Consider the following 25,973-nt stretch of genomic DNA (forward strand, 5'->3'; position numbering starts at 1 on the left):
ATGTCAGACCCAACCACGAATCAATTATGTATATTGTATTTACGCTTATTTAGAGCTTTATCATCGTATCTTAAATGGGGGCCAATAAAACAGATGAAAAAATAAATTGAACATTATTATTTTATTGGCTAGGAACGCCGAGTTGGTTTATAAAAAAGGTTTTCTTTTTTGTTTATTTTAGTCGTTAAAAGTTTAGTTTGTTCTATCAATGATTACATCAATTTTTTTCGCTGTTTTCGTTGCCAATTCTGTCATTTGTAGCCAGAAGCCACAAACTCGGTAGCAGAGCCTGCTCTCAATTTCGAACAAAAATTTATTTTTTTCTCATATTTAAAACTTTTTTTCGATCTTTTCCGTTTGTGTCCAACCAGCTTAGTGGGTGCATATTATTTGCTCATCCCAGACGCAAGTGCCATTTTTACACATTTTATTTGTAACGGCACGTGCTCTGTAATTGGGGGGTGCATAACGTAATGGGGGGCACAAACGGAAAAAATCCGATTTCTTATTGCTCCATGTCGATTCCACTAAAAATTTAAGCTCGGTCTTTCTAGCCTCTCCAGTGAAAAAGCTTTTCTAATGGCGTCAGTCGAAAATCGAAACATTTCCGTTTGTGCCCCCCCCCCAGTACGTTATGCGCCCCACAGTTACAGAGCACGTGCCATTACATAGTAAATAATCATGTAAAAATATGGCACGTGCCTCTGGGGGGCGTTGCAAGTAATATGCGCCACTACTCTGGGAGGACACAGAAGGAAATGATCGCTTTTAAAACGTTAAGTAGCAAGTTAATTGCCGTTTGATTAGTAAAGAAAATCTCAACTGACTCAATTGTTAGTATAGATAATCTTGCATCCTCGCCCGTTTAAGTCTTGTAACGAGAAAAATATCTTTTCTCCCGAGTGAACAAAATAGAATTTTGCGTCTATATAAGAAAAACTAATAAATTGATCAGTCCTTTTAATATACATACGTAAAACGATTCTCTATTCTCATTGCAATGAACTTATGCATGACCTTTTTTTTAGCAAGGAGAGCCAGGTTAAAGTATTTCAGTGGCCAATGCCCGGATAATGGAGTATGCATACTCAATTTTGTCTGACAATTTGACAACGCATGTTTTAAAATTAGAGTTATAAGCATGTGTGGAAGCGAGTGACAGTAGACAATTTTGGTTCAAATTGGCTTCGAACTTCGATACTTGTGTGATCTTACTTCTCACCAAGCGTTTGTTTTTGTGGCAAGAGTGAAAACTTGAGAAAACTTTTTTTCAAGCATCTCCACGCCATTTATCACTTGTTTCCACGCTATAAATAACTCTTTCCATTCAATTAAACCAAACTGAAATAAAACCCAGTTGGAAATAATTTCGGAAATCTCCCGTTCAAAACTAATCTCGGATTAGGACGAATAGCACTTTGCGATTAGTGATATCATTGACAGAAAGACAAATTAGTTTTTGAACAAAAAAATCGAGCAATAAAATTTAACGCTAAATAGGTGTTCAAAATTGTTGATGTACCAGGAGAAGCACGTGCTAAAAAACTGTAACTTTGAACACCAAGTCATAATGTTGATTATATAGATGTAATTCAATGGTTAGGAAATGGATGACTTTTTCACGGTAGCAAAAGAAGATTTGTGAAGCAAATCTCACGAAAGTTTTAACTGTTGACAAGGAACAACAGTGGGCAAAGGGTAGCCCAGGCATATCGTGCCAAAGTAACTATAACTCAAGGGTCTTTTTTGAAACACCACCAACACTGGCGTCAGTGAAGCAAGCTGATTAGTTTGCTTCTCTGACGTCCGGCCACAACACCGCCAACACTACACATTCAAAATTAACTGAAGGCGGAACACCGCACAGTTTTTTCTGGTGACCCCCCCTAACCAAGCTCGAACGCGCAACCTCAAGGCAAAGGCAAGGGGCAAAGGCAAAGACAAAGACCACGAATCATCCCCAAAGACCAAGACCCATCCCCCCACCGGACAATAAAGACCCCCCAACACAGTCAACATTTCAACAACACAATACACAAAGCAGAATACAAACCTCCTGACAGCAATGCCGAACAGAACCAAGCAACCACCCGTTTTAAAAGCAAAAATCAGGGTGATGGGGGAGAAAATTGCGAAGAACCTGCAAACCATGAGCGAATTGATTGACAGTGGGAACATAAACGCAGCGAAGAATGTTCATGAAAAGGCGGCGGAAACATTTTCGGAGTTCGAGGAAACCAGTTACGAGTTGATTTCACAGCTTGACGAAGATCAGCACGAGGAGTACATCGGAAAAATCACTGAAACGTGGAACAACATCGACGACATGAAAATTAAAATTCGGAATCACCTTTCGCAAGAAAACACCCCAACAAACTACAACACACAAGACAACAACGAGACAACAGTAACAGCAAACTCGACAGCGGATAACTCAGCAGCCAACAACAACATTAACACTAGAGCAATTGGACAACAGCAAACATCCGTTAACAGAAGTTTACACAACGAACAACCAGAAACTAGCAATTCCGCTCAACGTGACAACCTCAACAGCTTTTGGTATGATAGACTAGCTTACTCAAGCAGCCTAAACGACCAGCAGAACAGAGTTACTGGAATGGGGGACACACAAACATTCAATCAGCCAACAGAACAACCACAACAATTGTCAACAACGTTATCACAACCAGTTCCATTCTATACGCCTTATGTGGAAGCTCTTCCAAAGATGGATCTTCAGAAGTTCAACGGTGACCCGAGCAAATGGGCAGATTGGTACAGCCGTTTCAGTTTCATGATTGGAGACACTTAGCTCAGTGATGGACAGAAGATCGCCTATCTACAGGGACTTGTAATTGGAAAAGCCAAAACAGCAATTGAAGGATTTACCTGCAACGGACACCTGTACAAAGATGCAATAAACGAGTTGAAACAGCGGTTTGGGAACCCAAACGTCATCATCAGCAACTTGTTGGAGAAACTAATCAACTACAGGCCACCAACGACATCTCTTCCTTGGACAATTGTAAATTTTTCCACATTCATTAACACCATGACAAGGACACTACAAGAACTCAACTTCGAAGCCGATCTCAACAGCACGACAATCTTGAAGCATGCAACCGACAAACTACCTTACAGCGAAGAATTCAAATGGAATCAGTTTGTTTTACGACGAAGAATTCAGCAGCCGACACTTGCAGACTTCAACCAATGGATTAAAGAAATAGCAGAAGCACATGAACGTTCAACGCATCAAGGACGAAGCAATACTAGTCTCAGCACAAACAGTGATACACGTCAACGAAATTTCAACTTAAACGGAAACCGACAATTTCATCAACAACCAACTCATCCAAACGGGGAACAACAGCAGCAACAACAACCAACACAGAACATAAACAACATTAGCAACAACAGGAACCAGTACAACCAGAGGAGCACAACACAAATGCTTCAAGCAACAAGGGGAAGCAACAGCAACAACCAGCCTCTGCCTTGTGTCTTCAACGACGGTAATCATCAGTTATTCCATTGCCCAACGTTTAAAGCAAAGACAGCAGACGAAAGACTACAAACGGTTTATCAGTTGAACCTTTGCATAAACTGTTTGGGAGCAAATCATCGAGCCAACAACTGTCCTTCAACCTCTAATTGCAGGGAGCAAGGATGCGGACAGCGACACAACACTATGTTACACGGTGCCAACAGTAGATACGGACGAACAATGACATCAATTGTTCAAACAAACTCTCAATTGAGCAACTCAAGAGGAAATGGGAACTCATTTGCAGTCATCAACAACAAAGATACAGCCACAACAAAGGACACGACAGCAGCAACAAAAACAACGAATCTTCTCTATGTCATGCCAGTTATTTTACACAACAAAGAGAACAAAGTTCGAACATACGCCTTCATCGACCCAGGAAGCAGCTTGACAATACTTCTCTCGAAGACAGCCGACAAACTACGCCTTCAGAAAGAAACACGTCAACAACTTGTCTTGGAGGGAGCCAACGGAACAGACACAAAATCGTGTTACACAACGTCAACAGAAATTTCAAATTTGGAAGACGAGGAACGCTACAACCTCAAACAGATATACGTTGTGGAAAACATCAATTTGCCAAAGCTGAGGGAGCACCCGGGAGACATTGCCAGAAAGTATGACCACCTTAGACATGTCAATATGCCAACTCTGGATAATCTTGAAGTCACAGTATTGATTGGACAGGACAACATTAACCTTATCTCACCAGTCAGAGTGGAACAAGGACCATCGACAGCACCAAGCGCAAGTCTTTTCAAACTTGGTTGGACTATTTCTGGACCCCATACAGTATTGGATGACAGCAAAACACAACATTCAATGCATCATACTGCTTTGTTTTGCAGCAATTGCCTCGAACAAGACAATGACCTCAACCAAGAAGTTTCTCATTGGTGGAAAGCAGAAACAATTCCATTGGAATCCAAAACCAAGTCAAATGATCCAGAAGTTTTGTTGGCCACCAAGATACTCAACACAACATGCGTGAAACAAGCAGATGGACGTTATGAAACGGGACTTCTCTGGAAAGACGACAGCAGTTTACCAGACAACCGATCACAAGCCTTGACACATCTGAATCATCTTGTCAACAGACTACAGAAAAGACCTGAACAGTACAATAAATACAATGAGGGCATTCAAGCAGACCTGGAAAAAGGCTACGTTGCAAAAGTACCTTTCCATAGACAGAAAGATACAGGATGGTACATTCCACACTATGGTCTTGTCAGCCCAAACAAACCCGACAAAATACGAAGAATCTGCAATGCCAAAGCACCACAAAGCGGAACAAGCCTCAATGACAAACTCTTAGCTGGACCTGACCTCCTCGGGAACATGCTTGGAATTTTGCTACGATTCCGACAGGGAGCCATCGCCATCCAGGGAGACATCGAAGCGATGTTTATGCAAATCGGAGTACGACAACAGGACCGACGTTATCTACGATTCATGTGGAGACAACCCAACAGCCCAAAATTAGAGGTGTACGAATACCAAAGACACATCTTTGGAGCTAGAGACTCACCAGCTTCCGCAAATTTTGTTTTGCAACAGACAGCCAAAGACGACATCGAAGATCACCCAAATTCTCTAGAGATCATTCAGCGGACATTCTACATGGATGACATGGTTGAATCTTTCAGCGACGCCATCACAGCTTTCACTACAGCCAAGGATGTCAAGGATACTCTGAAGAATGGTAAATTCAATCTGACAAAATGGTGCAGCAACAGCCGTGAGTTTTGTGAGCAGATGCAAGATGATCTATGCAAACCAGTTGAGGAGCTCTTCAGTAAAGGTTTTCATCAAAGAGTACTCGGAGTTTACTGGAGCTTAGACGAAGACAAAATCATGTTCAAAGCGAAAGACAGAAGGAACCAGGACAGGAAAACTTGGACCCAACGCAAGTTTCTCTCTTTCGTGTCAAGTTTCTACGATCCTTTGGGAATCATATCGCCATTCCTCATACGAGCCAAGATTCTACTGCAAGAGTTGTGGAAACATGGACGCGAATGGGACAAAGCTATCAGTGGAGACAATGGAAAGGCCATCAAAGATTGGGTACAGGAAACGGAACAGATAGGTACGGTAGGGGTAAACAGGTTGGTAGGTGGTACAGCACTTGGGGACACAATGGAACTTCATGTATTCTGCGACGCATCATTGGAAGCAACAGCAGCAGTAGCATACATCAAGACAACCAGAAACCAAGAAACCACAACTCGTTTTCTCATGGGAAAAACAAGAGTGGCACCCTTACGTCAAACAACAATTCCCAGTCTAGAACTGCAAGCAGCACTTTACGCGGCAAGATTGAAGAAAACAATTGAGGATGAAATGGATTTCAAGTTTGACAAAATCTTTCTGTGGAGTGACAGCACGACCGTTCTCAGTTGGATAAAGAACTTCAAATTGAAACACAAGATGTACATCGGAAACCGAATTGCCGAAATAAGGGATCTCACAAACACCAATCAGTGGAACTACGTCAACACCAAGGACAACCCAGCAGATCAAGGAACGAGGGGACTAACAGCAACAGAAATGACAGAAAAATCTCTTTGGTTACAAGGACCACAGTTTCTTCTATCTTCTAGCGACAACTCGACAACAGACGAACAAAAACACGAAACTGTTTTCTTGAACAGCGCAGAACAGAAGCCTCAGGGAACACGACGACAGCCAATTGACAAAGACCTAATTGATGCCAACAGGTTTAGCCAGTGGTTGAAACTGAGAGCCGTCATCATCAAAATGAAGAACCTCCGAAACAAAGTGAGAACACGGGACCAGCAGATCATAGATGCAGAGAACTTTCTTTTCCGTCTATCTCAGCAACAATCATTCGACGAGGACATAAATCAACTAGCACACAACAAGCCAATTCAAAAACGGAGTAGATTGATTCAGTTGACACCTTCAATAGACGAAGATGGTATTATTCGATCAAATAGCAGACTAGCCAACGCACCAGTTTCAACAGCAACAAAGAAGCCAATAATCTTAGACGGTAGGAACAGGATTATTCGTCTTTTTCTGGAACTGCAACACAACATCAATGGTCATGTTGGAGTTGATCAGCAAACACACATCATTCAGTTGAACTTTTGGGTTCTTCAATGCAAAACAGTAATGAAGAAGATCTCGAACAGATGCTACGAATGCAGACGACAGAGACAACTCAACAGCCAGCCTCAGATGTCAGATCTTCCGAGTTACCGATTCTCAGTCAGACCTGTAGCCTTCAAGGAGACCGGAGTAGACTTTTTTGGGCCGTTTGAAATCTACAGCCAGATCAACACAGCCATGAAAGCTTACTGTTGCTTATTCATTTGTCTGACGATACGAGCCGTTCATATCGAAGTAACCAGAAACTTGCAGAAGGAATCATGCATAATGGCATTTCAACGATTCTTCAGCCGACGAGGACTACCGGAAAGAATTCACAGTGACAATGCTTTATGTTTCACCAGTACAGCAAAGACCTTCGAAGAAAGCAGCTTCACAACTACAGAGATACAGAAATATGCGGAATCGAAAAAGATTGCATGGAAATTTATTCCACCAGGAGCACCACATTTTGGCGGAACATGGGAACGCCTCATTGGGATGAGCAAACGACTCTTCTTCAATATCGCCGGATCTAGGAAACTCCAGGAAGACAGTTTCTCAACCCTTATTTGCCAAGTCGAAGCTCTACTCAACAGCAGACCTCTAACATCAGTCAGCAGTGACATACGCGATGTGATTTTGGTTACTTTTATCCATGAATACCCACAATAGAAGTAATTTATTTCCACATTTCGTGTAAAACACTTCTATCCTTTATCTTCAATCTTAAACAGCGTATAAATCCAGGTAACTTTGAACAGAGATCTGCCACTTGATACCATAAAACACAAAGTTTATTAAAACTTTCGCTTTTGGTCATTGCCAACTTTTTGCGATTAAAAAAAGGATATTGGTGGCAGGAAAATGGAAGGAAAAAATCTGTTCTGTAGTTATAAGAAAAGCTCGAAGTCTTCCGGAATTGATATACAAAATACATTTTGAACGCCTGGAGTTGGCAAGATTATCAACATTGTCCGGCTCGAGACGTCAGCACCGCCTTTTCAACTCATTTTTTTTTGCAATGCGCTCAATGAAATGAGCTCAATGCAATAAAATTGTATGAGGAATCCACTGAGTGCACTGAACTGTGCTAAAATTTTTACAATGCACTAAAATTTCGTAATCTCAGCCCAATTTCAACACACTTCTGATATATATATATATATATATATATATATATATATATATATATACATATATATATATATATATATATATATATATTTCTATATAAATTTTTTACACCCGTCTTAATATATGTGTGCATCCGTCTGAAAATTTAGCGCCTTTCAGTGCATTTCTTACATAGTTTCAACCGAGTTCAGAGTTTTATTAAGCAAGCTTTTTTTCATTAAACAATTCCAATTATATCGATCTTATATTAGTATCAACATTTTTGAAAGCATTGTGTTGATAAACGCTTGAATGTATGCTGCTGAAAAAAGGTGAGATTCACTCTGAACTTTCAGCGCATTTCTTACATAACTTTGGCACATTTGAGCACTTTTTACAGCTTTCTTTGCTTTCCTCCATTAAAACAAAATCAAGTTAAATCAGAAAAAAAGTGAAGACGCACTTATATATATACTCAGCGCCTTTTCAGGACATTTCTTGCATCAATTTAAACAATTTTTAGTCGCGGTCATTATAAAAGTGTCAGTGCATCCGTCTCAAAAATTTTACGGCTTCCAGAGCATTTCTTACTTAGTTTCAGCGTAATTCAGAGTTTTATTAAGTAAGTTTTTTAGCGTAAATCTTTCCAATTATTTCGATCTGATATTAGTAATCAACATTTTTGAAAGTTTTTTTGTTGACAAATGCTTAAGTGTATGCTGCTAAAATTATTTAAGATACAATCTGAGTTTTCAGTACGTTTCCTTCATAGTTTTGGCAATTTTGAGAACTTTTCAAAGCTTTCCTTACATTCCCTCATTAATATAAAATCAAGTTAAATAAGAAAAATGCAAACAGTAGAGCAGAGTTCGAGACTCAACGTGGGATTTGTTTGACATTGATCTAAACCTTTCCAAAATCAAATGGATTTCAGCGCATTTCTCACAAAAGCCCATTGAGCACATTTTTAGTGCATTATTAAAAACAATTTTAGTGCTGAAATTGTTCAAAATTCAGCACAATTCTAAGGATTTCTTTCATAATTTTAAGGAAAAAACTTTACCCAGGTGTTGACGTGTTTCAGAACTTTCTTCCAAATCTTTGCACGATCTTGTAAGTTAACAATTTGTCTTGCATTATAATTGATGGCTAACCAATCTACTTGACAGAATCGTGCAAGACAACAAATTGGCCAAGTTGAGCAAGTATGACACATTTTACTGACCATGATTAAGAACTTGAAATATCCGATCAAATAGCACAAATTTCTAGAATTTTCTTGTATAGTTATAGAAGCATTCCGTGGTGCATTTTATATCGTGGCATATGAGAAACAAAAACATATATAGGGTAGAAAATATTTTTGCGCAAAGTAAACAACGTTTTCAATTCAATTGAAACTATTTCCTCAATTGAATCGAGATTCTGATTTATTCTGATTTTCTTTTGGACAATATCATAGTAGGTAAAGAGGAGGGCATCTTGCTATTTACAATTACTGTCTTTGTCGTAATTATTCCTTCAAGGTAATTCAATATTACTAATACCAATATTATTACTGTTGAAATACTATTGTTCTTTTATTTCATAAGAATAATGCAGAATCAATTTTGTGGAGGCTTTAGCAACTACAAATTCCCAATTGTAATCTTTTTGTGTTTTTGTCGCAACATTAGGAGGTCCAATTTCGATTTAATGAACTTCCTTAAGAATACAGCAATTTCTGACATCTGTCAAAGCTTGGGAATATAATTGTAGAAAATTTATTGACATTGATAAATATTCAAAATTTCAGACTTTCACGTGTCTCAAATGAGAATATTTTTTTCTTCTGCTGGAGTCTTGTTATCTGATCAATTTATAAAGATCTTTCTAGTTTCCAAATATCAGCTCAAGCTATTCACAAGCGAGTCCACACGATCTTAAAACTCATTACAAATGCAAAAATTTCTAGTTAATGCTATCTCAAGAAAAAAGAACTTAAGAAACAAAAAAGTGTTTATGATTACTTAAGAAACTATGAAAAACTACCCTTGTATTATATCTCAAGAATTTTGACTTGAAATAGAATAGAAGAATAATGGCTAAGTAAGTTAGGACTTTATAAGTGGTTCAATCACCAAACGTATGTCTGATTTTGTCTTCATTGAACTGACTAAGAAGTTGAATGGAATTTACATCTCTCAGCCGAAAATGTAGACGAAATTCTAATAAGAGCTTGTGCTCTTTTTTTCACGAGAATTTTTGGGACGCTTTTGCATATGACAGAAAGGAAAAAAACTGTAACTTGGTTGTTAATCTTTTGTTTATCTTTGTGCAGTACTATCACCTAACCAAAAATACATCAAAACAAACAAAAATCTTGGTAGTGCACATTCTGCATAAGCAACAGAAAGCAGAAACTTCGCATACAAATTTAAATTCCAACATGTCACGCTTAGGATTTTAAATTCCAACTGCATGTCACGCACTTCGTCTTCCTCTGCGCCATCTCTCACTAACTTCGACTATTTTTGTTTTGAATTTAAATCATATTCACTATACTTTCTGTAAAACATGCACGGTGAATTTTTATAAGATTTCCGAATTTTAGCGGTGAAATTACATATTTTAGCTGTGAATTATGGTGATTTTTGTAAGTTCACCGCTTCCTCTAGTGGTGCAATTACATATATTCACCGCTTAGACAAAAGTGTCAAAAAGATGTAAGATTATGGGGTAATTTTATGGGGGGGGGGCTTAAATCTAACAATTCCTCCCTTACTCCCCATTAATTATACCGCATTCACAGCTGATCTCACACAATTTTAACACTTTTTTCTAAGCGGTGAATTTATGTAAGATCAAAACTAAGTTAAGCGGTGAATTGTTGTATTTTCATTGCAATCATCACTTATCTCACATAATCTGGACACTTTTTTCAGACCACAGAGTTTATGTAAATTCACTGCTAAAATCAGCGGTGAAATTATGTTATTTCACCGCTACCAGGCGATAAAATGTTTGTTTTAAAGCATTCATCGCCTGATTTATGTAATTTCACCGCATTCACCGCTTATCTTACTTATTGTTGCGTTGAATGACAGTGACACCTCGACCGGGGTTGGAATTTAAAGGCTAATTCCCCAAACAAACTTAGCCGAAATTTAAGTTCTACAGTGTCCAACTCGATTTGACTCAATAATTTGAAACATCAGCTTTGTCTTTATTTGTATATTCGAAGGCAGGATGTTTTTCAGCAAAAATTTTAATGTGCTTATTCTGTTCGTTACTGCAGTTTTTTTCAATTGGTACCTCAGAGCTGGAATGGCCTTTCGAGGAATTTCCCAAAAATAGGTGACATTCAAAAACTAGGCTATTTCGAAGGGGGAATTGGTAACTACTTTCCACAAAAGTTACCGATTTACAGAATTGTAAAACCAGCAAGAGCAATGTTTGATTTTAGGTCTGCCTTTGCGAGGTCATGCATTTGAGTGGAACAGAACATTTCTGACGAATTTTGTGAGCTATGAATCGGGCGGTTGCTTCGAGAAAAATGGGGTTTTCTATTCTATCCTACCCGTTTTATCCCTTTTTGATATGTTTTATTTTCATGTGAGGGGGGGGGGGGGGGTTTCGGTACTGAATTGGCTAAAAAGAGCGAAAATAGCGCAAAATGCTGTTCTTGTAACAATGATACAAAAAGGCACCGCAAAGAATTACGCGCATTTGAAGAAGATTTTTACCCTGTTCGTCAAACTTTTACTCGTTTTCCCAGCTACACTTTTTACCCGAAACTAATTTCTGCAAGAAAGGTAGGAGAATTTTTTTTAACTGCTCTTACAGTCCCAGATTTCTCTGTCGTCAACTAAAACCAGTATGACTATTTTTTCGTAATTTTTTTGAATCAGTTCAAAATCAGTTCGAAATTTTGCATAATATAGTCGACATTTCTACCAATCGAAAATTTACCTCCAAGACGAAAACAATGATCATCTCTACTCAGCCGATTATACAGCTTCCAAAATTACATGCGGGTTCAAATGCTCTCACGATGCCCAGTGTGAGTTCTACAACTTCTGTCGACCTTCTTTCTGCCAACTGATCTTTCGATCCGATGGGATTCAAACTGGCGATTCTAGAATGTTCTTGGACTGCAAGTTCAACGCAATCTCGACGCAAACGGATGCAACGACAACAAAAAGGTATAGAAATGGAATTTCTATCTTAAATATCTTAAGAAACTAAAGAAGACTGAAAAAACTATAGCAAGGTACAAACCTTGGGTTTATTACTCAGAAGTTGAGAATTATATTAAAATGAAAGAATAATGGCTAAGTAAGTTAGAACTGTATAAGCGGTTTATTGAACAAATAATGATTTTGATTAGTATTGACAGTTCTGACTTTTTCTAAACTGAACGGACTTAGAAACTTTAATGAAACTTAAGATTTCTCAACTCACATTAGAAGTAACTTACCAAATTGAGGATAAACGTAATTCAACCCTGTGATTTTTTTAGACTTTGTCGGATAAAATTAGTTTATAAAAAGAAATTGGACTTGGGTATATCTCTATTATCTACTTTTGCGGAGTGTATATACCGCTTAATTTTTGTAGATTTTCAGAGCTTCTTTTCAATATAATTTTGTAAGTGAAGTCTCTCCTTTCTGTTGGCAAGACAGAGTTCGTAGTTAGATTTCGGCTTGTTTTTGATAAAATTTCCTCAGTAGGCATAAGTACTAGAAGTTAGCTGGTGTAAGGTAACTTTTTCTAAATATAGGATTGTGCCCGTTTTTCTTAATAAGTTAGTTAGGGTAGAAGGTCTTTAGGAGAACTAAAGTCGCCTAGTTGGCTAACTTAGAGGAAAACAATACATAGGAGTTATTTTCAAAACGTGTTGGAATTTAGCGGCTAAGGCCCCAGAATCACCTTAGCTGAATTTTAAATTCTACATCGGCGACAGAGATGGGATTCAGGAAATTTTGAAGGGAACATTAGGATATTGAAGTTTTGCTGATGAATTCTCAGAACTTTGAGAACTGTTCGTGAGGAATTGAAATTAAAATTGAAAAGTTCTTTTACTGCGTAAGATTACTCCTAAATAAACGTTAGTTGTTAACTATTTTCTTGCTCTTCATTAACCAGTGAAATAATCGAAAGTTTCATCATAGCAAAAACCTAGATTCCCTGTTTATATCAGTCGTTGATTGATATAATCGGTTAGCCGCCACAAAAAACGATAGATGTCCGGGTACGGTTATCCAAAGGTCGAATTTTTGACCTTTTTTGTTATGAACGTTTTCTCTGTAGTAATTTTTTTTGACCAAATCTCTTGATTATAAAATCATTTTTTTGCTGTGCAGTCTTTGTTGATTTCCTCGGTAATACTCTATCCTTTTTTCGATTTTTCTAAGTTCTTAGGATTATTCGATAGAGTTGGTGCAAACTCAGAGATCAAAATGAGTTATAGAAAAGAGCCAATTTACATTCTCGAGAATACACTTTGAGCGGTACCAACTTTGACTTAGTCGAGAATAAGGTCTCCAGTAAGTTTGCAGTATTTTATTTGCAAGTAAAAGGTCTTTGAGTTAGAGTTGTTTTTTGTTCAGAATACATCATAGCTACTCTAGAAAATATAGATGGTTTTAAAGAGATCATTCCACTAATAGGTAATAATTATTAAGTAACTAGGTGATTCTTTAAGATGATTTTTTTAAAAATAAGTTTAATGAATTTAAAAATTGTTGTAGACAATTGTGAGCAGGCACGAAATAATAAAACAAAAAAAAGTACCAAAGAAAAAAACGTTAGGGTGTTGATTCAAGATCAAATCTACTCCATTTTTTGAAGAGAAATGAAATTTAGTAATCTTTGTAATAAACGATAAAATTTGTTCACAATTAAGGCCAATTGATTTTACTATCAAACAAATTTTCTGTTTTCATCAAAACATTACCCGAGGATTCTTTATTAGTACACCGCTAAAAATAATCAGTGTATAACAACTGGGTTGTTTCATTTAAAAAAATTTAAAAAAAAGAGGGAAAAGAACGAACGAGCAACAACTTGAAAAAACTTCCAAATTTAATGTTTTTGAGATCACGTCTAAGAAATTTTCTCACTAATTGAATTAAAGTTAGAAAATGGACCAAAAGTTGAAAAAATGAAAAATTTTTGCTCGTGAAACGCCAATTTTCCCCTATTTTCCATTGTTTCCAATAAAAAGTAAAATTTTGCACAAACTGTATACAATTTTATGTCATTCTTGATGTGCGTCAATCAATTTAAAATTGAATTAAAAAATAAAATAGCAAAACAAAACTGAGCAAACTAACAATGCTAAAAATAGTTTTGGATCTTGTTCGAAACTGGCAAGACAATTCAATCTTGGTTATAAATTTTTCCCAATGCCTTCTATGTCGTATCACGTGGGAATTCCGTTGACAATCCAAACCAAGAAATCAACTTAACAAAACAAGATCAAATAAACAACGATCAAAGACATCCGAAGAAAGACGAGCAAAACGTTGTTAATTCTGCTGTCTCCCTCTTAGTCAATTAATATGACTCAAAAGAACGGTCTGGTTATCTGTTTTCATTAAGGCCAAAAAATATACCCTGTTTTACATAAGGGTACAGTAAAAACATGCAAATAAAAATTAGTATGGCGATGAATGAATGAATTAAATTTAGTTGAGTGGTTAGTTACAGGTATACAAACTGATGAATTTTAACAATAAACACTAGCCCAACAAGGACAACCAATGAGAAAAGAGTGGTTGCCAAAATCAAAACCTAACATTAAAAACTTTGATTCGAGCCAGTTCTCAATGGAAAAAAAGATCAATAATTTCTGCGCTACCAAACACACATGTTTCGTTGAAGATTTTGCAAAAAAATTGAGCACTGTTCAATTAACAAAGGGATTTTTTAAATTGGTTGTGATAATTTTGTAATCTGCCTTCATTTTAAGTGCCTCGACATCCAGTCAAGAAACGACTGCGCCTTCAAGTAGAACTACCGTATTCGCCACTGTAGATGTTTACATGAGCTTCGATCAAGCCAACTCCGAATGTAAAAAAATGACGGGGATGAATCTATTCGGAGAAATCAATTCCAAATTGCAGGTCAAGGAAATAAATGATGCTATGCAGAGTGCCGGTGTAAACATTGCGTGGTTGGGTCTGCAGTTTAATAGTCGCAATGCCGAGTGGGAACCAATGAATGCTGATGAACTACCAGTTATGCAAGAATGGAATCAAATCCACAGCCTGTCAGTGTTTACAATTTCTTAATTCTCAAGAATTCTTAATTCTTATATTAAAGTTATTAATTTCCAAAAAAAACCCTCCCCTACAAAACTCGTAATGCATGCATGAAAACAGGGGGCTATGCGGTATATTCCCATTATGCTGAAAGGGCGGCTATTATGAGAAAGACTATTCGATATATTGTTTCTACCATTCAATCTATTTATAATGTCTTCTATTCAGGTGAAAGGCCTATTTTAAGAAGGAAACTATTCCCGCGTCAAAATTCATGTGAAAGTACCGTATTTTCAACGAGAAGCCAAACTTCCTGAAAACAGATCCCTTTAGCATCACATGTCCCGAAAAAAATCCTGAAACTTTCAAATTATATACCGGGATTATTATTAGACTCACTTCTAAAAGTTGCTTGGATGTTTAAGCAAAGAGTTAATCAAAACTAAAATTTTTCTGAATTGTGAAAACCGAAAGCAATATTTTATTATTTGTAAAAGGACAAAAATTATGTGAACTTCAGCAAAATTGTAAAAGTATGCTTGACAGGAAATCGGTAAGACGATAATTTTGATCGTCTGACTAGCAAGAAAACTGAAATGATAGTGCCACGAACAATTACGTACACAATGAAATTGCTCCTTTTTTAAAACAAGGATGTCTGGAGACTTCTTGGCACCCTCATGAAAGAAAAGAACTTTTTCTTAAGGCACTGGGTGTGTTGAGCAACTAACTTCTAGAAACAAAATTCAAAACGGGAATTTTTAGTAGCGATAAATCTTAGATGGTGTCTAAGAAAATACTAGGTGGTCTAAGAAATGGTCTAAGAAAACACAGAACTTTCATATTTTTCATATCAGTGTTGTCGAATCTATTTCGTCCCCCCATCTTAGTGAGCATATATCTTTTATGACCCCCAAGCGCGCGTGCTATTTTCTTACATAGTAACGAGCTATATAACAACATACAATTTGTAACTGGGGGTCATAAAAAACACTGGGGGGGGGGGGCGAAACAGAGTAGATCCGTTTTGTCTTTAGGAATTTTTGTAAGCGTTGATTCAGCATTCCTGCGAGGAAGCAAACATAATTAAAGGGCAAATCAGACAAACATCCAGCAACCATGACATATAAAAGATTGTCATTATTGGCTTTGCATGAAGACCCTGATCAAGAAAACTGAATAATGCTGATTTTTGAAGCTATCAAAAAAACAGCCAAGCATTTCCTGAAATTTGAAGAAACTTTCTACTTAACATAAACTACATCTTTTGACCAAACTTGTAAAAAAACTATTGTTTTTCTACAATGATCTAAAATGCTTTTTACAAAAAGACACTAAAACTAAATCAGTTAAAATTTTAAAAAGTTGAGAGCCATCAGACAAACGCTCAGAATGAAAAATGCTCCGAAAGAGAGAGAGAGAGAGAGAGAGAGAGAGAGAGAGAGAGAATGAGAGAGAGAGAGAGAGAGAATCAAAGATCAGTTGTGAGCACAAAATTATTGAAAAAAGTTTAAATGGAATGAGTTAGACCATTTATTTCAACTTGCTACAGTAAAAGTATCTTGAAATTGTTGATCTAGGAAAAATATGTCTGTTGTTGCTAAATCTCATTGATTTCCCAAATTTTTTGTGTTATCGGGTTTCCAAAAGATGCTGCAGGTCAAAAAATTCTAAATTTCTTAACCAAAATTTTCCACGTGTGATATAAAGTTCGTCAGTTAATAAAACTGGACAATGATAGAGCTTTCTTTATAGTAAACTGAACCATGTTTCTGATTTATATACATATAAATTTAGTGTATCGATTTTGTACTTTCACGGTAATTGCCTTTATATTGGATCCGGAAATTTGACATCTTAATTCTATTAAAGAACCTTTTGCGATCAGCTGATAGAAAAACTGCGTATGAATGTTTAGGTTTATTTTTCAGACGAACTCAATTTTTCTTAACAAAGTTATTAACATCAATAGTGTTTTTAACTATGGAAGGTTCCTACCTAACAGACCTCAAACGAGAAACTTTACGAGAGGACTAAGAACTTCAATTAAACTTTGACTTAAATTCCAAAGACAAAATTGGATTCCAACATTGCAAGTTTTTCAATTCGGCGATCACTAGGGTGTTGCTTACTATATTAGTAATCCAATATTGTGTCCGGTAAATTTGTAGCACTGGCAACTCAAAAAAGACAGTTCCTGCAAATAGTGACCTGAAGCTTTAACACAGTCGAGAATGCTTTTGTTGATTTTTTCTTCATTCGATTGAGCAGATTATAAAAGAATCTTAGGAAAACCGAATGAAGCAGCATAAATCTTTTTTGGGATATAATTAAACCAGGCAAAGATCGAAAAACTTAAAATTGAAATTATAAAGTGGAAATTGAAGACGCTCTTTTTTTCGAAGATAAATGTAATAAAAAGAAAATTAATGAATAACATTGTGTCAGAGTAGCGTAATCGCACAAGAAGCTCTTTAAATTACTTGAATTTCTGTGTTTTTAAACAAACGAAACTTTTTTTGCAATTTTGGCCGGAAACTAACTATCAAAGTCCTCATAATTTTTGTCTTGGTATTGTCAGCATGATTGGATTCGGTACGTTTGAAATCGTTGGTATGGTCGATTTAAAACGATATATGTACTTTTTTGCTCATCAATACATCACAACGGCTCAAAATATCACAATTCCGTAAATTTGAAACATTGTGGTAAATTCCTGTTGATGCTCAACTCGTCTGGAACATCTGCGTTTTAAAAACCAGCTGAGAATCATAATTTTTGTCTTAGTTTTTCATCAAGTTAGAGAGGAAAGTGCATCAAATTGCAATGTTTTGAGAAATTTGTCTCCAGAGGTACTTTTGAACCTCCCTCAATTCTTCTGTCAAATTCCTGCGATTAGAATTCTATCATTAAGTTACATGATTATCAAAAAATTTTTTTTTCACATATGAAATACGGAAACTTTCGTACGCTTAAAACCGAACATAGCGACGCTTTCTTACGGGTTAAACTAATCTCACAAACTAGTTCCTGCGTTTGAAAGCAAACGTACCGAATTCTGCTCAACGGAATGTTTGGAAGTTTTTTGTACGTTCCAGACGCAACATGCTGACAAAATCATTTTCTATAAACTTAGATAAACAAACTGAAAAATTATTACGTTTTTTTGTTGTCTTTTCAATTCATTCCAACATTATCATAACCATAATCATTATTCGAACTCGAACTATAACTGGCCGATGAATGATGGGGGGGGGGGGAGGGAGGGGAGGATGGGGGGGGGAGGATGGGGGGGAGAGGAGGAGGAGTCAAAAACACGGAAAATATCCGAAGGTTGGGCAGCTGCACTTCGCGATAAATTTTTTTCACGAAACATTTTTTTTCAAATAATTCAAATCTTACAATTTTATTTACTTTACATCAACACGGGAGAAATGATTCTCAGTTGGGTTCTCCTGGTAGTTTGATCAGTATACGCCTGAAAGTTTTATTCTTTTAGCAAACCAACGGATGGGTTCTCTTGCATCTCCTTTTTGGCGTCCCAGACAGAAATCGAAGGAGATGTTGAGCTTCAGGACTGTGATTTGACGATACCCTCTCTGTGCCGACTAAGGTTAGATACGCATACATGCAAATAACTAAAACCAAACCAGTAGTAAATGAATTTGTCAGGAACCTCAACTGGGAGTGGAGAAATTTTTTTGCACCGCCCAACTATAACGGGATCCGACACTTGGCATTTTTGCCGTTGCAAAAAAAGGTCCCACAATTTTTTCGCCCAAATTTTTTGTTTGACTTTTTTCTCTTATTGGGGACAAAAATCAAAAAATTGTAAATTTTTATTAAGTGTCTCAGCCCGTTGCAGTTGGGCGTTGCAAAATCCCCCATTTGAGATTCCTGTCACTTTCCTTTTCTTATTCACCCAAGGGACATTTCACCGGCAAATTATGCATAAGTAAAAATGTAAACTCTGCTTCCCTATTAATAGGCCGGTCTTATGAAAAAACTATTTAAACTGAGGTGATTTCTCTACCGAATAATACATAGTTGCAAATGCAAAAGATTAAAAGTAATGTTTTAAATTTGTGGCAGAATTCACTACTTATACTAAAAATTATGGCAGAAATCGAACGCGACTTACTCAAGAGCTCGACAGTTTCGCTTGACGTAATCCGGCGACCAGAGTCGAAATTGGTTTTAGTCCAATGTCTTTGTATCTGTCGAAAGAGAAAACATTGTTCTTGATAATTTTTTTTGAAGGATAAATCAACAGATGTGCAGATTTTTCTCACCAATAAGACAACGGATTATACGCAGTTTTCGCTCCCAGCTCCTCAGTTGTGAAAACGGAGAACTACACAACCACAATCAAAGAACTGGAAAAATTGAAGAAACAATTCGCATCTCTGATTTGGCTAAACTCGGCACCAAAGCCGAAAGAATTATAATTCTGGCAGAGCATTAGGACCGAAGAAAAGTGACGCCCATAGGAAAAAACTACAGAACACAAGATAAAAGCACATGCAAGGGACACACTCAAAAAGTTACAGGAAGGAAAACACATCAAACGACGAAAAGTAAAGGACGATGTGAACTACGCATCTTCTATACATTCCAATAATATACGCGCGTTGCAAGTTAGACTACCCACTAAACCACTCACAATCAAGAAACCAGCACCGCAAATCAGTATTCAACCAGCAGCAGCTACAAACTGAGAGCAAAATACCCCAACACTAACGAATCGACCCAGTAAGGCAAAAGCAAACGAAAACGCTTTTCTATTTAAGTTACAAATTTAGATGTTTCAAATGACTTTCTCGCAACCTTGAAAGCTCCCCTCCTAACTTTCAGGAATACCGAGCTACATCTCGACAAAGCGTCGACAATTAAGAAAAAGAGTAGCAAAAAAAAGGTTGGTCGTTGCCAATTTTCAGCAACAACAAAAACAAACCGCACTGCAGTAGATAACTTATGAGCCAAGCTATTTTTCGACAACACAGGCGTACCCGATGCATACGTACATAGTGACAAACTATAAAGAACTCTCGATGACAGTTCCTCAAGCAAATCAGACAGAACTGGATAACTCTTAATCTCAAACTTTCACATAAACAACTTTTTTATTCAGTTAGAACATATGTTAATAACATATGTTATTATTTTTCTGATATAATTTTTGCAAAACAAGTTGCAGTCAAACTATTTTCCATTGAGGAGGAATGTGGCACACAATTTGGCACCATCTCCATAGTATAGTTCAATTTCCTATATTTTAATTTTGATTGATGTTTTTAATTCATATATTTGCCCTTCAAAAATATTGTCCAGTTAAATAACTGCTCTTCATGGTCGCGGACGGACTTTTAATAATTCCAGGTTTAGCCTAGCGTATTTATTTCGTTGTGTGCCCGACAGAGAATGTCTCCAAGTTGCCAACAAATTAAGCACAAAATCAAGAAATAGAGGAACGGCAGCTTCTGTCAAGGAGAAATTATCGTATACTCGTATTCAGCATACAGGATCTAGCGACGCAAAATCAATCAACGATAGAAACAATTCGAGCCGTTACTCAACTGTTCGCCTTGTGAAGTTTTGCTTTGGTTTGGCCAAACTTTGACGAAATATTTTTAATTGAAATAACATTAAATGAAACAGAGTCACAAAATGAGAGCCAAAATGAGAGTGACTGAACTAGATCAGCACTGAAGATTTTAAAACTTGTGAATTCGTAAACTTCAGAAAACTTCAATGTAATTTCGTTATTTAATTAAAACGGAAACAAAGCTTTTCATTTTTTTGAAATTCATAATCAAGATGAAACTGTGTTTACTCATTCAACTAAGATTGAAATATTTTACAATACTAATGGTATTTTAAAATTAGTTTAACGTCGATTAATCCGAATGTGTCCTCAGGTTAAATTTAGTTTCGCTTTAACCCTTAAACAAAAAAAGGGTTATGATTCGTAACACTAATAATAATTCTTTGTTATTACAGCATAAAAAGTTTTTAAGACCTTACTGTTAGATATTCGACCTCATTAATTTGCAACTAGAAATCAGTTCAATAACAAACAGTTGTCCTCTGTTCTGAAGCTTAGAAGAAGGATGACACGTCAGCATTTGTTTAGTTTAAAAAATTATTTCTAATTACTACTAGAAATTGCAGAAGAAAACAACAGATTTGCCGTAAAATCTTAAAGATGACAACATTCAATACCAAATTGCCCATCTAAGCATTTATTATTGTCAAAAACAAACAATCAGAAATGTGAATGTTTTAATGAATTCGATACAATTTTTAGATATTTTTGTCAGAATAAAAATTTTCGTTTAAATTTTTTTAAAATGTAGAGAAAACTTCAATGCTGTATTATTGTCACAGCAATCGAAAACATATAAAACTAACTGACATCTTTAACTCAAGGAATGAAGAAATCAAAAACGTTCAAAAAAACTGTCTTCTGTTGTGAAGTTGATCCCATAGATGGACAAAAATTTGCAAGCTTGTTAAGTCTTGAAGAGAATTGGGACTAATCAAATCAAAATACAAAAAACCGAGATGCTAAACCATATTGCTATTTTTGTTTTCTATGTAAAAAAATCTATTCTTTTATGGAATTCGCGGTGCAAAAAAAAGTTTTCCAAAAAATGCTGAAAGTGACAGTATTCTATCCCACATTTCGCCAACAAAAATTCCTAGTAGTGTAAAAATTTGAATTGATTCGATAAAATTCTCATAAGTTTTTGTCAAAGTGAAATTCTAATTTTTTTTCTGAATTTTTTTTAAATGAGAAACAAAAGCTTAAGTGCAGACTCACAGCAGCCTTTATTATTAAAACAGCTTTAAATAATCTATTTAATCTAAAAAACGCGATGAACGTCAGAATATTTTTTCAATTATTTACTGAATAAGAGCTCAGATTTTGCAAAAAAATCAGAACTATCATTTTTAATAGTGACATTCTTAAAGTGAAAATACCAATAAATCTACCATAACGACTTAACGATAATATAAGGAAAACGATAAGGATAAAATACCAATAACGATAACGATAACAGTAACGATAACGATGACAATAACGATAACGATAAAATAGTGACTTTCTGAAAATAAAAATATTAATAAATCTGCGATAATGACTCAACGATACAATTACTAACAATAGCAAAAAAATACTAATAATTCTACGATAAATAAAATGAATTGAATTTGACTGCCGTAAAGAAAGAAGTTTTCAGGAGAAAACTTTTTCGAATCACTTGCCAAAAAAGCAGCGAAAAAGAAGAAAACTTAGTTGTTTGTTACGCATAAGTTCATAGAAAATAAAATATATTTTCAGCATTCACTGTCTATGCTGGTTTTTTGGAGTAACGTCAATTCTCACTTTTTGCCTGCGATAACTCGATGCAAAACTCAGTGATAGAAGAATAAAGAAGAGTAGTAAATGAGTGAACGATTTGGTCCAGGAGCTACAAATATTTTGACAATACATTAAAGAAGGTTACGAAGGTAACAAGTGTGTAGAAAACGAAAATGAGAATTTGCTGGAAAAAAAGTCAAATTTGTTTAAAGAGAACAGTGAAAAACATACGAACATATAAGGGAGCACGAATATAATTTCTTTCGTGGTGTGAAAAATTGAAGAAACTTATCTGTTCATAAGTACAACAATTTTTCGCTTAAAAATTTTTGAATTATAGCTGCCAGCTTGTGTTGCGAGCTCATGGAAGACAGTGGCAGTGCCGTAAGAAAAACAAAAATTTTTGGCATTATTAAACTGTGGAAGGTTTGTTTTTGACTGGCGATTCCAGTGTGAATCGCAACAAAAGTTCTTCTAAAAGGCTGTCAGTTGAGTTTCTAGTGAACCCTGTTCAAATTGAACGAGGCTCAATAGGACTTTTTATGCGGATGGAATTGCCTAAAGAATTGCCGCTGGTTAAACTCTAGGTAAAATTGCCTACAATCTATCTAGAATTTGCAAGTAACTTTATGGAAAAAGTTACCTGCCAATGAAATTTCTAGGTAATTCTACGTGCAATTTTACATGCAATTTGCAGGTGGAAGTACCCAGAAAAATTGCAGTGTTACCCTGCTAGATTTTTTTGCAGGTAAAATTCTAGGATGGTAACAATGCAATTTTTGGGTACATTGCAGACGACTTTAAATTTCTGGTAATTACGTTGTCTGCAGGTAGTTTCTAGATTAGTTGCACAAAAATCATTTCTTGCAGTTTCTAGGTAATTTTACCAGCGTTATATAATCAAATTTTCCTGCAAATTGTTTAGGGATTTGGTAATGTAAGCAAATGGTGTGTCAGTTATTTCCAAATTCAGAGCATATTTGAACTACTCTTCATGAAAATAAACGTTCAAATTACATAGTGAGCAGAGCAGCCGGTTGCTAATAAGTATTTTCATTAATATTCCTCTTTCTTTTTTCGTGAATTGTATGTAAATTGACAAAAGAAGAAGAGAACCTTAACTGCTCTAAATTCTAGAAACAAAAAAAGCAAAAAAGCGGAAAAAACAATAAATTGAGTTACACGAAGTCAGTTTAACGCCAGGGTTGACTTTTCTTGTAAAACCTATCCAAGGACCATATATGGTTCAGCACAGACCATACGAAATTTTCTCCTATGATCTAGCTATGGTTGCCAAGATTTCCATATAAGATTCTTATATCCTAGAATCCCAGATGAGTTCGTAATGAAAAAGATCTCAGATTTGTTGAGCCTTGGTCACTTTGAACAGGGTTCCCTTTAGATTCAAATAACAGCCTTTTATGAAAACTTTTTTTTTTCAATTCACATACGAAACACCATTTAAAAACAAACACTTCACCGTTTACTTTTGTTAAAAGTTTAGATTTTCTTACGGCCTTGCCGCTCTTTTCCATAAGCTCACAAATATGGCTAACAGCTACAACTTCAAAAAAATTGTAGTGAAAAACTGTTGTAATTATGAATATTTTTTTACGCTTTTCACGCGCAAAAAAGATTATATCTGTGCACTCTTATGTTCTGATGCTTTTCACTGTTCTCCTTGAACAAATTCGAATTTTTCCCGCAAAATGATTTTTTTTATTAGTCACCGTTGTAACTTTCTTCAATATATTGTCAAAATAAATATAGCTCATTGACCAAGGCTTTCAGTAATTTACTACTCCTCTTTTCTCTTCTGTCACTGCGTTCTGCATTGATTTATCACAGGTAAATAAAGTGAGAAATCTGGTTATCCGCATGATTAAACGAAGCTTTTTTGTCACTGAATCCAAAACACCTGCCTCACTATTCTATGAATGCTGAAAAATATGAGTTATTTTCAATGAACTGAGGCGTACTAAACAACTAAGTTTTCTTCTTTCCCCAATTGGATTACTAATCTATTCGGCTGGAGAACACGTCTTTTTTTCAGTGGTCAAATTTGATTCAGTTTCTGTCGGTATCCTAGAACAATTGGCATTTTTATTTTAAGAAAGCCACTATTAATAATGATGATTTTGAATATTTGCAATATTTGAGCTGATATACAGTAACTGGTGGAAAAACATCCTGGCGTTCGTCGCAATTGCTAGATTAAACAAGATTATTTGAAGCTGTTTAAATGTTAAATGTCGCTGTGAGTGTGCGCTTGAGCGCAATCTTTATGTTTTTGATTGCTGTCACATTTTCCTCCATTGAATCCATCATTAATTTTTATAATTTATTTTTACATTTTTTTTGAAATTTTTACAACTTTTAGAATTTTTGTTTGGTGATAACTCAGCGTGGGAAAGAATACTGTGACTTTTAACAATTATTGGCAAATTTTTTATTGTCAACTGCACCTTCCATAAAAATAAGATTTAATTTTAAAATGGAAAATAAAGATCAATAGTTCGTTTTTTCGTAATTTGAATTGAATAATCCCAATTCTCTTCAAGACTTTTGCAAATTTTTTCAAAACAAATTGCAAATTTTTGTCCCTCTTTAATATAAACTCAAGAAATCAACTAAAAATGAAAGGTTTTGTTTCTTGAATCCGTGAGTTAAAGATGTGAGACAGATAACTGATAGCATTGGATCCAGAGGTTTCCCATTCAACGCAATTTTTAGGTTAAAAAAGATTGCTTCTGGTTGTTTTAATAGTAAAAGCTGTATTGACTTCGAGGTTAAGCTTACGTTTTATATTTTTAGATTTGTGTCACATTTTTCCTGCATTGAATTTATCACTAAATTTTTTAAAAAAGTGAACATAAATTCTATTCTGACATAAATACTCAAAAAATTTTATCGAACTAGAAAAATTTGTTCAAAGGTAAAATTTTAGGAGGGTAAAACTGCAATTTCTAGTTACATTGCAGGAAAGTTTACCTAGAATTGCAGGTAGTTTACTTTGCTTCCCGGTAGTTTCTAGGTTAGTTGCATTAAAGAATAATTTAAAAATTAACTAGAATTTTTACCTAATCCTTGAATAAATTTTCTAGTACTGCACCAACAACTCCTTCAGTCTCATCAGACAACCCAGATCTCTCAACGAGCACGATTGGACCAACGACTGCATCTTCTGAGAGTGGCCTAGAAAAAATAACACTGCCCGATTCCACAGTGCTTTATGTTCAAACAAAACCTCTGACATACTCGGATGCCCTGGCCGAGTGCTGGAAGCTAACTGGTGGCCCTCTTTTTGGAGAAATAAAATCACTGGGCAGCGCTGAATATCTTGTTGGTGCTCTCCTTGTATTGCAAGTCTCTGACGCAGTTTGGCTTGGATTGGAGAAAAACCTCGAATCTGGTTTATGGAGGCCGCTTAATGGTACAGATGACATGGTTTATCAACAGTGGGTTCAAATAAGGTAAATTGAGATTTTGTCTAATTTATTTTTTTGTGCAGATGTTTCAGAACGCTAAATCAATTTTGCATAATAAACAATTGTGGCAAAAAGTTTAGTTGTAATTT

The 25,973-nt window shown here is 35.8% G+C and overlaps 1 protein-coding gene across 1 annotated transcript in view; it reads left to right on the forward strand.

The window, feature by feature from the left end:
- Nucleotides 1-247: 247 nt before the first annotated feature.
- The window catches only part of LOC142346119 (uncharacterized), a 203,444-nt gene continuing 177,718 nt past the window's right edge, over nt 248-25,973 (forward strand). The window contains exons 1-5 of the mRNA XM_075398624.1: nt 248-279; nt 11,707-11,967; nt 14,739-15,038; nt 18,530-18,643; nt 25,501-25,869. Of these exons, the coding sequence (XP_075254739.1) occupies nt 11,906-11,967; nt 14,739-15,038; nt 18,530-18,643; nt 25,501-25,869 (845 nt within the window). The 5' untranslated portion in view covers nt 248-279; nt 11,707-11,905. The remainder of the gene's footprint in view (nt 280-11,706; nt 11,968-14,738; nt 15,039-18,529; nt 18,644-25,500; nt 25,870-25,973) is intronic.

This window comes from Convolutriloba macropyga, chromosome 9 (assembly GCF_964194025.1).
Source record: "Convolutriloba macropyga chromosome 9, txConMacr16.3, whole genome shotgun sequence".
Classification (NCBI taxonomy): Eukaryota; Metazoa; Xenacoelomorpha; order Acoela; family Convolutidae; genus Convolutriloba; species Convolutriloba macropyga.